Source organism: Formica exsecta, unplaced genomic scaffold, assembly GCF_003651465.1.
Source record: "Formica exsecta isolate Colony F162 unplaced genomic scaffold, ASM365146v1 scaffold421, whole genome shotgun sequence".
NCBI classification, from domain to species: domain Eukaryota; kingdom Metazoa; phylum Arthropoda; class Insecta; order Hymenoptera; family Formicidae; genus Formica; species Formica exsecta.
In genome coordinates this window covers 249,274-268,575 of record NW_021851451.1, presented here as the reverse complement: position 1 = coordinate 268,575, position 19,302 = coordinate 249,274, and the positions used below count along the sequence as shown (strand labels likewise).

The window sequence follows — 19,302 nt, the reverse complement described above, 5'->3', positions numbered from 1 at the left end:
ATCATTTGTAATTAGAAAACACTCTTAATTATATTACAATAGAATAATTTTTTCTCTCTCTTTCTGCATATGTGTTACATATTTTCTTATATATGTATAACGTGATATTTTTGCTGAATATCAGGATCTCGCGAAACTTTGGTCGAATAATTCATTTTTCAGCGAAATATCTAGTAATTGAGCTTCCTTCAAATTTTATTTCCGAGAGACTTAATGATTTTTCCTAACAAAAAGAATATTCATGAAAAAAAATATGCTATCATATGCGAACAACAAATTTATTGCACAAATAATGCAAATTCACATATTCTTTAAGCTTGAAATGTTCCTTTGATAATCTTAAACAGAGTGCCTATTCGTTTGCATTTTTTAATAATGCAATTTCTAACAATGGCTCTCACGATAAATGTCTTGCTTATTTGATAAAAAAATCCATTTTGGAGAAAGACCTATTTTGAAAAAATGCATATTTTTGAATTTTCCGTATAAGTAGCATTTATACGACATGTACGAAACATTAATTATTATAAAATCTTCGTTTTTTTTACAATCTAATCGCGATGAGATGGTTCTGCCTGTCTTCTTTCTTCTCGTATTTCCTCTTCTTCCTCTTGATCTTCATTATCAGTTGGCTCTCCTTCTTCAGGTGGTCTCGTCCATCTAATATAACAATTTTTTTTACAATTGTGTTGTAGTTCTTAGCTATACTAAAAATCAAAATGTGTTTAAGTCGATCGTTAATCTATCATTAACAATTGTTTAATCGCTGCTTTATACAGCTACTAATAAAATCCTTTGAATTAAAACTTTTATATGCATGTCTTAGCTTAACTTTTATAAATAATCAGATAATTGCAATAATATTATAATAATATATAAAATTTAAGATATAGGTTCGGGGAAGAAGGAGGGCAAATTAATGCACCTAAATGACAATCGTGAATCGATAATAAATCGAGACACAGTATCATATATGTATAAGAGAGACCTCTGCTTTTATTTATAATCTAATAGTAACAGCAGCGATAAAATAGCGATAGTAAGAATAGCAATAACAATATTATTCGATAATATATACAACTATAAAAGAAACTTATTTATTATAAATAGTGAGATGAGAGAGAAAAAATATTTTACAGAAATACGATCGCGCGCGTGTTTACAAATGTAATTCCGTTGGGAAAGGGGGAGGTGGCAACAAAAAACGGCAATGACACACACTCAACATAGTAATTCTTAAATAACCGTCTCTCTTTTCTTTTTTTTTTGTATCTATCCTATGTTAACTTACCGGACATGCGTGTATAATTCTGCCCGCGCAATGTACTTTTCTTTTTTTCTTCCATCACTGTTATTAATATGCCTCGACATCTCGCCCCACAATTCTTAGCTTAAGTATATATATATATATATATATATATTACAGTAATATCTAAAATTTATAAACGTAAGGTCATGAGCTTACCTAATGAGTGTTTCTGGCGATCTATATAGGAAGATTAATTTGGCGAATAGATCTTCTTCGAGGCATAAATCACCGCTTTCGCGAACCAAATAAATATCTAAACAGAGGCGAAGAATTCTGTCGACATAAGGCAAATCATCGAACATGATCTTGGGTGCCATATCGCTGACGATTTTCCGCATCATCTGACTTATGACTATCACTGCCGTAGTATATAAACCAAGAATCCTGTGTGTTATACATATTATATTGTAATTATATAAAATATTATTAGATAATGACAATCACAAATAATAATGAGCTCATAAAATATTTTCTCATTATTTTTCGTAAGATTATACAATAAAAACACACAGATACACATATATATAAAGCTATTTCTGTTTTTACTATTATAAACTTACCCGAATCCGCTGATGAAGCTCAATTCCTTGGGGAAAGCCTTGTCATTGAACAGAAACATCATAATGTACTTATCGCAATCGTTTAATGGCACCTGGTTCAAAACATCTTTGTATAGATCGTCGGTGCATGTCTCATGAATCATCCACCATTGTTGATGAGCACAACAATCTTTCTCCGTTGATAAATGAATACTGATGTTTCTGTAGAGATATTTTTCATCTTTATCTTCTTCGTCTGTTTGCGCTAGAAACATATAAGTAATAATTTTATTTTTCTTAATATTGCTCTTCAATTTTAAATTGCTCTTTAATTTTAATTATGCTCGTTCAATTAAGCGCCCAATTATGCTTACATGAACGACGTGATCGCATTAATTGATGAACAACGCTGGTGCTTCTAGCAGTGACTTTGAGAAATTTCGGAAAAGCGCTTTGGAATATTATCGTTGCATTTTCTGCGCTAGGGTTCTCACTTAGCATGTCCACTAATGTTTGTCTTACAGTATTGAATTCTCCGTTTACGAAGGGCAGCAGTTCTATATCATGATTCGTTGTGGTAATTCCAGTAGCATCCTTGACGTCTGTTTTTCTTGAAACTGTCCATTCCACATGTACAACTATTGTCGTAGTGTTAGAAGCTAATTCCGTTTTCAATCTGAAAAAAATAATAATGATAAATGTATCTTAAATGTTTTTATGTAACCCATGAGATTTTATCTTCCAACATTATTATTTTTTTTTTTCCAGGAAGGTAATAAAACATTTCTATTATATATATATATTTCTAATTTTCCATTGCTCAATTAGGTTCTATTAATTGTAAATATTTCTAGATTTAAAATTAACTATTTTAAAGTTATAATTTTTTTTTTAAATAGAACGAACCTATCTTTATCGGGTGGAGAGATACTCCAAAATTTTCTCGAGAAAGTATTGAACCTCACTGCAGCCACATCAGAATACTTGTAATTTTCGAAGAATGTAACCGCCGATCTTTCTGTCGAATTTATCTCTGTGAGAGTTTTATATTGGTCTTCCGTGTATTCGATGATAGAGCTGCCTTGCGCGGACATGGAATAGATGGGCTCGTATGGACCGATCCGTATTTTCATAGATACATCGTAAGGTAAATTCGATATGCCGACTGTACTACCAAGCGCAAATAAGAGCAGCGGGAACCAAATTAATCCGATTATGAAAAAGAGAGCACTCCCGCCTACCAAGTACTTGCTCATTTGCTTTTTCTTTTCTCCACGTGGTTGAGGAAAATCTGATTCGACTCCTCGCATGCACTAAAATTTTATAAAAAATATATTACAATTTATACATATTTGCAAAATAGTGACATAATTTAGTCTTTTTCTATATGCTGAGAAAATTAATTAAGTACTTTTTTTTACAGAAACATTATACAAAAATTTTAAGTAAATATTCGATTTAAGATGATTGAAAAAAGTAGTACTTTTTTATACAAATAGTATCGTTTATTATAATACATTTATATATAACTTACTTTGATTTGATAAATGCTAGCAAAAATATCTTCCATCTTAAACCAATCCATTACGGTCATAGATGTATCAGTCCAGATCCAATCCATGACTGCGCGAAGTTCAAAGAGGAACGGAACCAACATAAATCTGCAAGATAATTTTTAGATCAATATAGAAAAAAATTTTATATTTATCTATAATAAATATGAATATCTGTAATGAATATTTTACCAACCCTTTGAATAAGACATAATTTACAATACTGTATTTTTTGCATAGAAAGTTGCCCAGTATTCGAGTTGGGTAACCTTGTCGTAATTGATAAGCTGCTAGCAAAAGATAGAAGCATTTCACCATGTACCAGATTTGCGGCGCAAGGTTATCATTGAATTGTCTGTAATTATTAATATATTGTACATAATATAAATGTTCAGAGAAGATAATAAGATTATATTTTACCTGTCTGTTACGCTCGGTAAAATAAAGAACATCCAGAGATGAACACCGAATACTAAGCAGTATTGGAATATTAATTTTCCCGCAATATATTTTCTGAGAAAAAGAGCTCTATCGATAACGATTAGGGCAAATTGTAATAGCAGCATCAACAAGAAAGGCATAGGAACTCGATTTTCCTGAAGATAAGCCGTCACTCCGCCATCGCCTTGTTGAGTCTAAAATTGAAAAACACATAATATCAAACATGCATAATATCACACATATAATATGTATCAATATTATTATTTATATAAATATAAATAACTTAATAAATCTTGCAATCAATATTCTTACTCCGAATGCGGAGAAGCCGAAGATGAGTAAGAGAAAGTTGAAGAAGTCGCAAAGAAACATATAAGCGTAAACATTTGTTTTCTCTTTGCCTACTGGACTGATAATCGTTTCAAAGAAGTTCTTTATTGGTCCGGCATATTTGTTGACTCTGCAAAATTAAAAAATATAATTTGACTTAATCAGACAAAGAACACAACTTAAAGATAAAGTTTTTTAAAATATTATTTCTCTTTGATCTTTATTACGTTACAAACTATCAGAAATGTATATAAAAATTTTTTCTTACAAATTTATATTGATACTTTGATAAAATATATTAATTATTGCTTACGTCATATCCATTGTCTTAGACAAAGATTTATTGTGAGGATGCATTTCTTCTTGCACCACGAGCTTCTCGTTATCGTCTGTGGACGGAACATCGCGTGTGTCATCCGTTACGTGAGCGTTCAAAGATCGTTCTTGAGGTGTCTCTACATGAGAACTATAACACATTAAAAAGCATGACATATTTATAATAGAAAATTGACATGTTGTTAAAATAAAACATTTTTCAATAATGATCGTGACATACTCGTATCTCTGTGAGAGTTTTATATTGGTCTTCCGTGTATTCGATGATAGAGCTGCCTTGCGCGGACATGGAATAGATGGGCTCGTATGGACCGATCCGTATTTTCATAGATACATCGTAAGGTAAATTCGATATGCCGACTGTACTACCAAGCGCAAATAAGAGCAGCGGGAACCAAATTAATCCGATTATGAAAAAGAGAGCACTCCCGCCTACCAAGTACTTGCTCATTTGCTTTTTCTTTTCTCCACGTGGTTGAGGAAAATCTGATTCGACTCCTCGCATGCACTAAAATTTTATAAAAAATATATTACAATTTATACATATTTGCAAAATAGTGACATAATTTAGTCTTTTTCTATATGCTGAGAAAATTAATTAAGTACTTTTTTTTACAGAAACATTATACAAAAATTTTAAGTAAATATTCGATTTAAGATGATTGAAAAAAGTAGTACTTTTTTATACAAATAGTATCGTTTATTATAATACATTTATATATAACTTACTTTGATTTGATAAATGCTAGCAAAAATATCTTCCATCTTAAACCAATCCATTACGGTCATAGATGTATCAGTCCAGATCCAATCCATGACTGCGCGAAGTTCAAAGAGGAACGGAACCAACATAAATCTGCAAGATAATTTTTAGATCAATATAGAAAAAAATTTTATATTTATCTATAATAAATATGAATATCTGTAATGAATATTTTACCAACCCTTTGAATAAGACATAATTTACAATACTGTATTTTTTGCATAGAAAGTTGCCCAGTATTCGAGTTGGGTAACCTTGTCGTAATTGATAAGCTGCTAGCAAAAGATAGAAGCATTTCACCATGTACCAGATTTGCGGCGCAAGGTTATCATTGAATTGTCTGTAATTATTAATATATTGTACATAATATAAATGTTCAGAGAAGATAATAAGATTATATTTTACCTGTCTGTTACGCTCGGTAAAATAAAGAACATCCAGAGATGAACACCGAATACTAAGCAGTATTGGAATATTAATTTTCCCGCAATATATTTTCTGAGAAAAAGAGCTCTATCGATAACGATTAGGGCAAATTGTAATAGCAGCATCAACAAGAAAGGCATAGGAACTCGATTTTCCTGAAGATAAGCCGTCACTCCGCCATCGCCTTGTTGAGTCTAAAATTGAAAAACACATAATATCAAACATGCATAATATCACACATATAATATGTATCAATATTATTATTTATATAAATATAAATAACTTAATAAATCTTGCAATCAATATTCTTACTCCGAATGCGGAGAAGCCGAAGATGAGTAAGAGAAAGTTGAAGAAGTCGCAAAGAAACATATAAGCGTAAACATTTGTTTTCTCTTTGCCTACTGGACTGATAATCGTTTCAAAGAAGTTCTTTATTGGTCCGGCATATTTGTTGACTCTGCAAAATTAAAAAATATAATTTGACTTAATCAGACAAAGAACACAACTTAAAGATAAAGTTTTTTAAAATATTATTTCTCTTTGATCTTTATTACGTTACAAACTATCAGAAATGTATATAAAAATTTTTTCTTACAAATTTATATTGATACTTTGATAAAATATATTAATTATTGCTTACGTCATATCCATTGTCTTAGACAAAGATTTATTGTGAGGATGCATTTCTTCTTGCACCACGAGCTTCTCGTTATCGTCTGTGGACGGAACATCGCGTGTGTCATCCGTTACGTGAGCGTTCAAAGATCGTTCTTGAGGTGTCTCTACATGAGAACTATAACACATTAAAAAGCATGACATATTTATAATAGAAAATTGACATGTTGTTAAAATAAAACATTTTTCAATAATGATCGTGACATACTCGGTTTCTTTCTTCTCGGTGTCAGTTTCTTCTTGTTCTCTGTCAGAAAGTGGTAGTTTCGACGGCACAGTTAATTGAGAAGGAATAACTTTCCGCTGTTTAAGAGATGAAGCCGTCCATTGGCCCAAGGATTTTAACATTAATCTATAGATCAATTACATGACATTATATTTTATGAAATATTTTTGCATGTGTTAACAAGTATATCTTTCTGTATACCTATGAAAGAACAAGATAAGGAGCAGTAATAAATCCCAAAGAGCATAATTAGGTCTCTTTAAAACGCCCATAATTCTTGACACGTATAATGGATTGCTTGGTGTAACTCGCGGTGAAGGAATCAATTCCAATTGAAAAATACATTTTATTATGACAATAGCCTGAAAATTTATGTATTTTTGGTTTTATTATATACTCAGAAATAAAAACTACAAAATGTATTTCTTACCTCGACATATGCAATCAATGTTACCCAGAAGGTCTTCGAGGGTCGCGGGATCGTTAAAGAACCCCACAAAAATACCATAAGCGGCAATGGTGTTGACAGTACAGATGCGTTCTTAATTTGATGAAGGAATACCATGAAGTAACAGAGTAAACTGGAATGAGCGAGGATTCCAAACCAAATAGATGCTGCCAGTTGTATGATGGGTGGTTGATCCACTTCTGAAAGTTCTTTAATCTCTTCGTCTTTCTGGGCTGCTAAAGCTTGCGAGAAAAGTGTGCTGCATACATAAAAATTTTTAGTCAGTTGTATTTTGTAATACTAAATATAATTTATTCAACACAAATCCATAGAAGAAAGATGATATGTTACTTATATGAAATATGGATTTCACATAACACATAAACAAATTATTTAATTTAAAAACATTTTAATGTGTAACAAAAAGATAGAAGTATGAATATAAAATTTTAATTTAAATCAAAATGTTATACATAAAAAAATTTATTTAAGAAAAATTATTTTAGATAAGTATCTTTTTTGTATTGTAATATATAAAAATATTTTCATATTTCGAAGTTAAACAGTATACATTAAAATAGAAATGCATCTTTCTTCTGTGAGAAATCAATATCAAAAGCACATTTAAAGCTCAGTTTAAAAATTATCCCTGTGGAAATAGAGCTAAAAAAATTCGAAAACATTAAGGCATTTATCGTAGTGAACATCGTTTGTTTCTGTCAATGTGCATGATAATTAAAGGAATACGAAGATCACTCATCGTAAGCTAGTTTTCTTGATCATTACGTGACTCTCATCGGGTCAGAAAGTAATCCCATTTTTTTAAGGATTTGTCATAAAATATAGCACGCAAAATAGGTGTGACAGGCAAATGGATACAAGAAGATCTCGATTGACGTGCCGCATGCGAGGGCAAGCGTGCAAATAGTGCGTTTGAAATAATAAGGAGGCCAAGCACATCGAGGTGCTTGGATTTCACGACACACTTTCGATACCTGGAGGAGGACATGTCCAATCCTCGCTCCAAACTCGGCGCCAGAATTCGGATATGCGGCACTGCCAGTGAGCTCTCCTTCCTGACACAGATAACACCACGCTCTTTCTACGTTTACTTCGTACGAATGTATTTCAAACGCAAAATGTTTTAATCAAGATTCAAAAATATTACTATATTATCAATTTTATCCATTATAGAGAATGATAGAGAAAAAGAAGATGATGACAAAGAAATTTCAACAAAAAGAAAATCTCTTTTTAAAATATTTATAATAAAATATATCTAAATATAATATATAAAATATATTTTTATTGTTTGTGTGTATTAACTAATGTTTTTTAAATATATATATATTTTTTAGGTTTTATTTAACGTCGATTTTTAAATAAAATACCGTTCTTTAAAAGTAAAACATAATAATTCACAAAGTAGTTTAAAATATAGTAAAAAATATGATATATATGATAAAGTTTTGAATAAGGTAAAAAAATTCAAACAAAATTCAGAAAACGAATATAATCATGCGAAGAATATACGATTAACTTATTTTTGCAATTAAGCATGTACAGATAAGGTCGAATTAATTGTACTTGCCAAAATTAATTACTATACGAATAATTACTATAAAGATAAACTGTCAATGGGGTTAGTATTAGTTTAGCCTTAGAAAAGAATCATGTTAGTATTATAAACTAGAATTTCACTTATTGTTAAAAGCATTTTACAGCAACATAAATGCCCTTACCTTTCATCCTGTGGACGCGGTTGACTTGGACCTTCGCCAGGATCAAACTGTTCTTCCGTATTGCCGTTTATAGCCGATCTGTTACAGCAAGCACATTTAATGAAGCGAGAGAGGAACAGAAAGCAGGAAAACAAACACGAAACGTAATTAACGTTTCGAGGAAGTATACGAGTCCCATGCGAAAGCTCAACTTGCGTGAATCTGAAACGGGTAATTTAAATTCTATTACGTGCGAACACTTTTGCGCCACTTCTGGTGCATTTATACTACTAGCATCTTCGTTTTTTTTTTTTTTTTTTAATTCTGAGATCGCTAAAATTACACTCTTTGTATACTTACATCTTTTTTAAGTACCGGGTTTTAGTCTTTTTACTAATTTACGTTCTAATGGAACGTGAGGGGGAAAGCACAAGTTAACTATAAATACTTTTTGACGCCAACTAATATTTTGAAGTATGCTTTGCAACACTATAGAGCTACAAATTAATTCCTTACCGCAGTTCTTTTACTGTTTACTGAAACGATCTACTGTTACGATTTTAAAAGTAAATAAAAATATTTTTAATTATCTAGTTTAAATTATAAATATATATATGCGGTAAGGTATTAAAAAGATATAAAAGAAATATAAGGAAGAGTTAAAGTGTTATATATTGCGTAATATATTTACAGAAAATTAGCGTCTTGTAAAAGTAGACTTGTATCTGTTTAAACAAACATATATGCAAATAGCAGCTACACAAATTATATATAATTTATGCAACTACATATTTACAAGCTGGCGCTTGAAAAGCCGGGGGAGCACAGCGTGAAAGTAATTAATATTCTATATCTATGAAACTAGAATTTTATAACCATAAGCAATAAGTAATATAAATTTTCCTAGATAACAAAAGAGAATAACTTTCTTACGGACGCTAAAATTTTTTATAGGGTTAATAATAATAAATATGTATATATATATATACAGTTTCTCAATTATATAATAAACAACTACAATGCAAAATTTAGTTTTATAATTATAAGATTTGTAATACATGAGAGAGAAAGAGAGCAAACTTACCGTTCCTGCATTAGAGGTATCGGCTGCCACATTTGATTTATTCCTAATCGCGTTCCCATTCTAAAATCTGGTTTCGCCTAAATACATAACACAATTGCTAATAATATTAAAAATACTCACTACTACTATTTTATTTGTGGAAATTAATATTTCTTTCTTCTAATATGATTTACCTTTAGAGTTCTTTTCTCTCTCGCTAAAACTTTGCGAATATATCTATAATCATGAGAGAATCGATTTAGATATTTCGTCATCGATGTTAGAGTGCTGTTGATCATCACCAAGAGAAACTTGAAATATGTGGAGAATGAGGCTTTTTTCTCCTCTTCTTTTTCTTTGTCGTCTTCTTTCTTGTCTTCTAATTTATCTTCCTCTTCGTCAGAAGATTCCGGTGTTTTAGCCAAGTCTGTAGCTTCTTTATCTTCCATGTCTACTGAAGTGAGACTCGTTCGATCGGGACCCTAATTAATATAACAATAAATTTTATATATCAAAGAATATTGTATACACGCATACATATACAGTGTTTAAATTGAAATCGTGAGTTTGAAAATAATTAAATCTGTCGAAAAAAATGCAAAGGTTCGTACAAAATGTATTGAACAGTGATCGAATAATTATTACTTTCCTATAAAAATTTAAAACAGAATTTAAAAAAATTTTTTTAGGCACGTTTATCAACAATTTTATTTGTTGATATTCGAGCTGTACTATTTCTCATCCTATAATTTTCAAAATTATTCCTATTATCGACAGTTTTTAATCATAATCAAAATGCCTATTTTTTTACAATTGATTATATTTAATATTTCTTATAGATGTACTCATACTGTATACATAACAAGCGTACAATCACCATGTAATTAAAAGAGAGAATTACAATAAATTTCAAAATTTGAAATAAGCTGATTTTTAAACAAATTTGTGTATACAATAAAATACCTCGCCAAAGTTTTGCGTGATTACGACATATAAATTAATTAAAATTAAGTACGATGTTAGATGATGTGAAGACAACAAAGACCACAGTAATAATATAATAAGTAAGATTTTACTTTCTATAATTTGCTACTACGAAGCCGAGAGCTTAGAAGAGAAGAAAGAAGTATCATCGATAAGTAAAAGCGTTGTATAAACGCTATTAAGAATATATATATGCAAGTATATATTTAGTCATCATAATTATATAAAAGAATACGCTGTTGATTATTTTATATTATTGTGCGTTAAATTATGTTTAGTAAAAAATAAAACATATAAATAAAAATATTATAATACATACATTATAATATAAATTAAACTGTATAAAGAATATCTTATTAATTATACTGGAAAAAAAATTATATAGAAGAAAAAAAATATATAATAATGTTAATGCGGCAAGTTAATAATTTCTCGCGAAAAACAAGACTAAGATATCAGAAAAATAAAAATATAAAGGGCAGAGTAGAATAAATTGCATTATCGACGAACGAAGAAGCAGTAATACAGAAGAATGGTACTAACAAGAAGAATATACTAGCACAAAAATGTGCGAGACAGGACTTTGCAGGACAGGAAAGCAATAGCCAAAAATCGGATCTTATTGATAAAATAATCTGCAGTTGATTTTTCTGAAACAGGGAGTTAACGAGAAAAAAATATTTTAGCATTTATATATATAATAAATTAATCTAATAATATACTTTATAATAAAGTATGTTTTTCTGTATAAAATATAAGATTCAATTTTTCCCTCAAGAAAAAGTCAACCGCACATTGATATTCAATAGTGAGATCTGTCTGCTTGATGTAGTCGTTTGGAGACAGTGTTATAAACAAGGGTAAAAGTTGACGATTATAGCCAAATAAGTGCCTGCAGCGGTCATGCAGCCTTTTAAAGGGAAAGGGAATGTCTCACATCGGTAGCCATGGCAGTATCAGTCTCGGAGCGAGCGCTCAGATAGGACATGGATGATTTCTTCCGAGTCAAGGGTACGCTTCTACGTCGGAGTCTCAGCGCGTCCTTTTCGGTCCCTCCATACATGGCGACGTGCGTCGCAATTTCAATGTCTGTCTTAATCAGCGTGTTCATCAACTGCAAGGAGACTTACGCGTCAGTTCTCACGATTTAATATTTACATTCGATTTCATGCGTCGTTTTGGTCCGGACGTATTGCGTGGGGTCTTTCATCTTCGACGAGGAGACAGAAAGAGAGAAAGGGAGAGAGAGGGTTGACAGTGCGATCGGTAGACTTAGAGCAAAAAAAGAGATGAGGTAATAAAAATGGCATACATGAGAAGATTTTTGCGATCTTTATACGAAAAGATCTATCATTCGGCTATAAAGTGGTCTGTTTAATCTCAAAATGCTCTTTCAAAATATTTTTCGAGAATTTTAAGATATTATACGTTTTTATAAATATAATATAAAGATTTCACAAAAACATACAAATGTAAATAATTAGATTTTATTTGTATAATATTTGGAATTTTTTCAGATCTCGATGAACCGTAATATCTTATTAAAAGATTAGTGAAATGTAACACAAAAACCTTAATTGTTTATTGAATTTCACAGCATAATCACACTCAAATTCATACCGAAATCTTTGAAAAATCAAAATAATGAATAATCTGGTACTTATATGTTCCTAATCTACATACCTCCGAAACAGTCATTCTTCTTTTTTGTCGCTCCTGTTGACGGACAAGTTTTTTCTCCTTCTTCTCGGCTTCGCTGTCAGGGACCAAATCGGTAACATCATCGTCATCCAGATCGTCAAACATGTAATAGTCGCCCGATCTGATCGCTAATTGTAAAAGAGATTATTGGTTTTTAATAAATTATTTATAATACGTAAGCAAAAGCCATGCATGTATATTGAAAATGTAGTTAGAAGAAAGTGCGAGAATATTTAAGGCATTTAACTATTATACTGTAATTTTAATATAGTCATTTTACGTTTCCATTAAAAATACATAAATATGCACGTCAATAGATAATTAAATAATTATAAAATTTATTGATACAACAGCCATTTCAAACTATACATAAGCTTTTCTATTTTTAGACTGTACATCTTATATACAAGTTAGACTGTAGAATAGATCTAGGATCATTGGGATGGGAATATCGATTAGGGAAATGCACAGATAGCTATAATATAAATTTACCCTCTCTGTTAGTCTTCGGCGTACGAATTTTGTACAATGGCCGTGTTCCTGGATAGAGTTCATCTAATAAAAAGACACAAAAAATAAAATAAAAATAGAAAAAACTAAAAAAATTTAGCAATATTGCTACAGAGCACATAATATATTACAGTATGTCACACGTATGTATATCAAGTAATTCACAATTAAATTCTTCAATTCTGTCGTTGATGAGATTGCTGAAAAATTGATGAAAAATTATAATCATTAATAGATATAAGGAAAATCTTATTATTTTATAGAAATAATTTTGAATATATATATGATATATATATATATTTAATTTATAAATTTCTTAACATATATATATGCTAAGAAATTTAAGATATTAAAAATTAATTATAAGATTTATCATTAAATGATAATAGATATATATATGGTAAATAATTATGATAAAAAGAATAAAAAATAATAGAGAATGATAGAAGATTGAATATGCATAGACAGAGACCTGCAAATGTAAACGTTTATGTACATTAATATTAATTCTTTTAGTTATATGTTTTATCATACAGTATATTTCACTACTAAAAAAAGAGACACTCCTACCACTCCTAACAAGACGAGACGAACATCAGACAATGTAAAGTATTTTGTGAAAGATTTAGGTATGCAGGCGTGAGGAAGCGTATGTATAAGACATCGTGGCACACTGGCGACGAGGAGATTGTTGCAGATGAGCGATTACACGTGTGATGCGAATGCGGGGAGCGAGAGACCGTCGAGATGATCGATTGGCGCGGGGTTTGCAGCTCGTTCATCCACGGTGGACCGCTCGGGAAGCTGGATTGACGCCGGTGTCGCATAGATGATGTTAACGATCGATCGGTCGGATTTCGATCGTAAGGCGGGGGCGAGAATACCGGGAATGTCTCATCCGGCGATGGTCCCCGAGGATTCAGCTCGCTGCTAGGCGGCGAACCGAACGAGATACGGTACGGTTCGAGATAGCCCTCGAGACTGGCCGTCATAACGGCGGAATTTGGTGTAGGAGCCTGTAATAAGGATGCTGCTCGTGGCGTCAGCGGAGGTGGCTCGTCATCGTCCTCATCCAGAGGCGTCTGATATCCCTGCGGCGGCGTATGATCTGATACGCAGGAACTCACGCTGGAGGTTCTCGCCAGCGGTGCCTGTCTCTCTTTTCCACGCATTAAAGATACACATATATTGGATATTATATCTCTGCCACATGTAATGAACGTGTTGCAACGGAGTGATAGTGACATTGCGGAAAATTATGAATTTTATGAATTTGACATTACGAAATTATTTGTTAGTGTAGAACTGAAAATGATTAATATTTATGTAGACTTTAGTACTTAACTTATCTGTTTTAAATTAAAATATTCGTTGTTATTAGAACAGAATATGAGCTTTAAGAAAGGCTTTTAACAGGAAGTTGATTATTAATTCGATGTAGTTCATGATCTACGTAAAATCTTACAATCGCTTATTGAAGAACAACAATCATATTTTTTTCAGAATTACTTCTCGATATAATATATTTTTCTACGTGAATATTATTTAAAATTATTATTATCAAGAAAAGATTGCCTTACCGACTTTGTGACCATGAATTTCTTTGTAAGATGGTCTCTGTATTCTTTGCTGATTAGCCTTGATCTTATCCATTTTGTATTTTAATTTTTCTAAAACTGTTTTCTCCACATTCTCTTGGATATCTATACGCTTCTGATGGAGCTCTTCGAGAAGTTCGGCGCCGCGAGATGCTAGGATGCTCATGGCTTTTGTCTCATCTACTATATGAAAGAAGTAGTAGCTTTTGAAAAGTCGTTTCTGTATTAAAAGGAAACAAAGGCATAGTCCATCCCAAACCATTCCGATGTCTTCTCTAGCAACGTTACACTCGGAATTGACGGGATCCAGCAATTCGCTGGAGCTCTTGAACTTTTTCAGACATGCGATACCAAGTAACTGCACTAGCCAACAGGCTGAATTTTCGAGCTAGTATTATAAAAAAAAATTAATAATTTTTATGTACTCTTTTGATCATTTTCTGTATTTTTATTTATTTTTAATTTTTCGTAAATTAAATTTTCTATTACGTTATTATTTTTAATTATTTGAATTATTATTTTAATTAAAATTTTCTATTTGATGTAGAGAAACATGTTCTTTTTACAAAAAATGGAATCAAAATTTACACAGCAAAAATGAAGAAAAACTTACATCTTTGATAAGGACACAGCCCACACCCTGAAGTAAAGCCTTCAAAAAGATAACAATGATGTTGTAGCCAATCAGCAGGTTCCACCATTTTAAAATAATTCTCATCGGTCTCAAATAAAAGTCGCTTCCTTGCCAAAGGAATACGAATGCTCCTATGAGGTAACCGAGCGAAAAGAGATTCGTTCTTTTCGTTCCAGCCAAGAACATAATCGATAGCGTCACCCACATGAGACTCATCATGCAACCGCGTTTGATTATATCCAGCCAAGATTGAATGTGCGATACGTAATCTTTGACAGGATTCACAAAATTTGGTTTCTCCATATCTTGGAAGACGGAATAATTATGGCCAGCTACAAAATCTCTACCAGATTGTAAGCTTTGTTGTTCGATATGAAAGACTAGACTTTGTCGCACGATCATCATCAATAAGATAAAATCGCCTAAATAAAGAGAGACACGTAACAATGTTGCAAAGCTTTTTCGTCAATTTTAAGAATAAAATTAACAAAACTCACAAATCAATTTTCTAGAATTTGGTGGAAAATCTGGATCAGGAAGATACATCCATTCCTGCAATTTTCTCATCATCTCAGACTCGCTCCATGGATATTCTAAGACAAATAAAAAAAAAAAAAATTTATTTAATTTATTTAATTTAAAGATTTATATTTGTCATCATATTACCTATACAAAGCCAGGAAGGTGGAGCCACAACGATGGCATATTGAAGAATAATGAGTCGTTTCTGTATTAAAAGGAAACAAAGGCATAGTCCATCCCAAACCATTCCGATGTCTTCTCTAGCAACGTTACACTCGGAATTGACGGGATCCAGCAATTCGCTGGAGCTCTTGAACTTTTTCAGACATGCGATACCAAGTAACTGCACTAGCCAACAGGCTGAATTTTCGAGCTAGTATTATAAAAAAAAATTAATAATTTTTATGTACTCTTTTGATCATTTTCTGTATTTTTATTTATTTTTAATTTTTCGTAAATTAAATTTTCTATTACGTTATTATTTTTAATTATTTGAATTATTATTTTAATTAAAATTTTCTATTTGATGTAGAGAAACATGTTCTTTATACAAAAAATGGAATCAAAATTTACACAGCAAAAATGAAGAAAAACTTACATCTTTGATAAGGACACAGCCCACACCCTGAAGTAAAGCCTTCAAAAAGATAACAATGATGTTGTAGCCAATCAGCAGGTTCCACCATTTTAAAATAATTCTCATCGGTCTCAAATAAAAGTCGCTTCCTTGCCAAAGGAATACGAATGCTCCTATGAGGTAACCGAGCGAAAAGAGATTCGTTCTTTTCGTTCCAGCCAAGAACATAATCGATAGCGTCACCCACATGAGACTCATCATGCAACCGCGTTTGATTATATCCAGCCAAGATTGAATGTGCGATACGTAATCTTTGACAGGATTCACAAAATTTGGTTTCTCCATATCTTGGAAGACGGAATAATTATGGCCAGCTACAAAATCTCTACCAGATTGTAAGCTTTGTTGTTCGATATGAAAGACTAGACTTTGTCGCACGATCATCATCAATAAGATAAAATCGCCTAAATAAAGAGAGACACGTAACAATGTTGCAAAGCTTTTTCGTCAATTTTAAGAATAAAATTAACAAAACTCACAAATCAATTTTCTAGAATTTGGTGGAAAATCTGGATCAGGAAGATACATCCATTCCTGCAATTTTCTCATCATCTCAGACTCGCTCCATGGATATTCTAAGACAAATAAAAAAAAAAAAATTTATTTGCTTTATTTAATTTAAAGATTTATATTTGTCATCATATTACCTATACAAAGCCAGGAAGGTGGAGCCACAACGATGGCATATTGAATAGGTAGAAGAATAATGACAAAACTTCTAAAACAAGGCCAGATTCGCGCCACGGTTCTTCTCTTTAACGGGAAAAATAGTAACAGCCACACGCTATATAAAACGGAGTAAAAATCTAGTCTTGTGCCGATCAGCGTAACAATCCCGATGAGGCACATCTCAAGGCCGAATTTATAGAAACCGTAGTTGAAGAGGAACTTTAAGCATTCTGGCAGCCCCTTATCAGCATCCGCTCTAGTGATATTCGGAAACATTACTTGAGGAGTCTCCAATGGTTCTCCTTTATTATGGCGATAAAACCATTGACGAATTCTAATAATTTTTCTGAAAGTTGTCACAGTAACGATGCCAATATAGCCTTTCAATAGATCCGGAAGTTTACCCGGCCCTGCTTTTTTCATTCCGAACCATTCGGCTATGTTGTAGACAGTATTGTTGCTTGCATATTGTTGATTATCCTCCTCTCCGTATCTCTGAAATTATTTAGAATAATACGTGGAATTAAACTATAAGAAAAATTTCCCCTTTGTTGTAATAAAGTATATAACAGTTTTAATTTTTACAGTGCAATTGACGTTCCAGTTATCATGATTGATATATTGGATTTGATACAACATTTTGGTGACCGTTAAAAGCGATATTATTGCAGCCATAATATTAATTGCATTTATTTGGATGTTTCTTTTGAAATTGATCATCACAACTACGGCGACGATAAAGAAGAAATTTATTGCGCATACCTAAAACATTTTTATTCATGCAGTCAATTTATTATTTAATCTAACAATCGTAATAAATTATAGTGATTTTACTTACATCATTGATACATAAAAGTATGAATGAAATAAAAATAATTTTCTGCATGTGAATTTCGAGAAAGAGCCAAGTATAATTGTAAAAATTTACTAAATGCTTTGTTATTCTTCGAAATAGCGCAATTCTTTCTAATTTTGACATATCTGTAAGAAATTTCAAAAACATTTTATAAAATTTCGTGACGTTAGAATGATGATAATAATCGGTAAAAAAAAAAAAATGATGAGAGCATATACGTTTTAACTGCTTCAATGTGTATATTGTATAATTTTCGTTTTCAGTGAGCGTGACGTCAGCCGGTGAAGATATTGGAATATTTAAACTAGGCGAGTATCCCAGACTGGCGCGTCTAAATGAGCTTTCAGGCCTAAAATTGAAGATATATACTTTTAGATATTGTCATTATATAATGATATATGATATATTATTTCTATACAAACTCTAATCTGTCGATATTGGTAACATTAAGAAAATCCTTGTGGAAATAATGAATCTGAAGCACTGTGATAATGACGAAAAACGTTGGGGTCAGTAACCTCACGAATAGGTCTTTGATCTGGTACTTCTCCAATCCAATATCCATTTGTCTAAAATGATAACAGAATAAATGCGTTTATTGGGAGATCTAAATGACTAATGAACGGAATAGTAATTAATCATTACTCACAAATCTGAATCTATACCGAGATCATTCCAGTAACTCGGAAAATTCCGAAACTGATACGTATAAACGAGAATCAGCATGGCAATTGAATATCCAATGACAGTCACCCAGAATCCGTACATCATTCTTCTCCACGCTATCCACGATATCTAAAAATTCACGCGCCATTTATTTATAAAATACATCTTTATTAACAAATTTTTAATACATATTTATATGCGTGTGTATAAGAATCAAATACGACACCTGGAATGTGATGACAAAGAAGAGAAACAGCGACATGTAAACAATTCTAAAGACTGTCATACGTTCGCCTGTAATGCCACAGATGAACAGCATGATTGCTACCACGGCAATCCAGAATTTTGTCAATAGATTATGCAATAGCTTCCCAACGTTTTTCATAAATTTGCTCTTGATTTCTGGCTCATCGTGACTCATGGCAGTTGTGGCTGTCGAGACAGACACGTGTAACGGCGCTATCATGTCTCTCAGAGTGGAAAATCGCTGTTGTCGTTTTCGTTCTGCCATATATTGTCTCATAGTAATCCAGAACATGGATATAAATAGACACTTTAAATAAATAAATAAAATTCTATTTAAGTATTATGTTTGTACATATATTATATAATATGATTTATAAAATACGATATATAAATTTAAGAGAGAGGGAGATATAATATTAATAATTTAATGATTTATATAATAATTT

General features: G+C 31.7%; 1 protein-coding gene across 1 annotated transcript in view; it reads right to left on the bottom strand.

Annotated features, from left to right (window-relative positions):
* Positions 1-545: 545 nt before the first annotated feature.
* LOC115240212 (piezo-type mechanosensitive ion channel component) overlaps positions 546-19,302 on the bottom strand; it is a 30,464-nt gene continuing 11,707 nt past the window's right edge. The window contains exons 11-42 of the mRNA XM_029815236.1: positions 18,837-19,163; positions 18,594-18,739; positions 18,367-18,513; positions 18,163-18,293; positions 17,927-18,069; positions 17,674-17,850; positions 17,067-17,583; positions 16,899-16,994; positions 16,381-16,823; positions 16,000-16,155; positions 14,609-14,858; positions 13,011-13,073; positions 12,501-12,646; positions 11,755-11,931; positions 10,028-10,315; positions 9,855-9,931; positions 8,792-8,869; positions 8,045-8,125; positions 7,032-7,308; positions 6,803-6,963; positions 6,584-6,727; positions 6,341-6,493; positions 6,010-6,157; positions 5,677-5,891; positions 5,453-5,611; positions 5,238-5,364; positions 4,735-5,016; positions 2,755-2,879; positions 2,223-2,524; positions 1,870-2,113; positions 1,466-1,693; positions 546-660 (exon numbers count right to left, since the gene is read on the bottom strand). Of these exons, the coding sequence (XP_029671096.1) occupies positions 552-660; positions 1,466-1,693; positions 1,870-2,113; positions 2,223-2,524; positions 2,755-2,879; positions 4,735-5,016; positions 5,238-5,364; positions 5,453-5,611; positions 5,677-5,891; positions 6,010-6,157; positions 6,341-6,493; positions 6,584-6,727; positions 6,803-6,963; positions 7,032-7,308; positions 8,045-8,125; positions 8,792-8,869; positions 9,855-9,931; positions 10,028-10,315; positions 11,755-11,931; positions 12,501-12,646; positions 13,011-13,073; positions 14,609-14,858; positions 16,000-16,155; positions 16,381-16,823; positions 16,899-16,994; positions 17,067-17,583; positions 17,674-17,850; positions 17,927-18,069; positions 18,163-18,293; positions 18,367-18,513; positions 18,594-18,739; positions 18,837-19,163 (6,117 nt within the window). The 3' untranslated portion in view covers positions 546-551. The remainder of the gene's footprint in view (positions 661-1,465; positions 1,694-1,869; positions 2,114-2,222; positions 2,525-2,754; positions 2,880-4,734; positions 5,017-5,237; positions 5,365-5,452; positions 5,612-5,676; positions 5,892-6,009; positions 6,158-6,340; positions 6,494-6,583; positions 6,728-6,802; positions 6,964-7,031; positions 7,309-8,044; positions 8,126-8,791; positions 8,870-9,854; positions 9,932-10,027; positions 10,316-11,754; positions 11,932-12,500; positions 12,647-13,010; positions 13,074-14,608; positions 14,859-15,999; positions 16,156-16,380; positions 16,824-16,898; positions 16,995-17,066; positions 17,584-17,673; positions 17,851-17,926; positions 18,070-18,162; positions 18,294-18,366; positions 18,514-18,593; positions 18,740-18,836; positions 19,164-19,302) is intronic.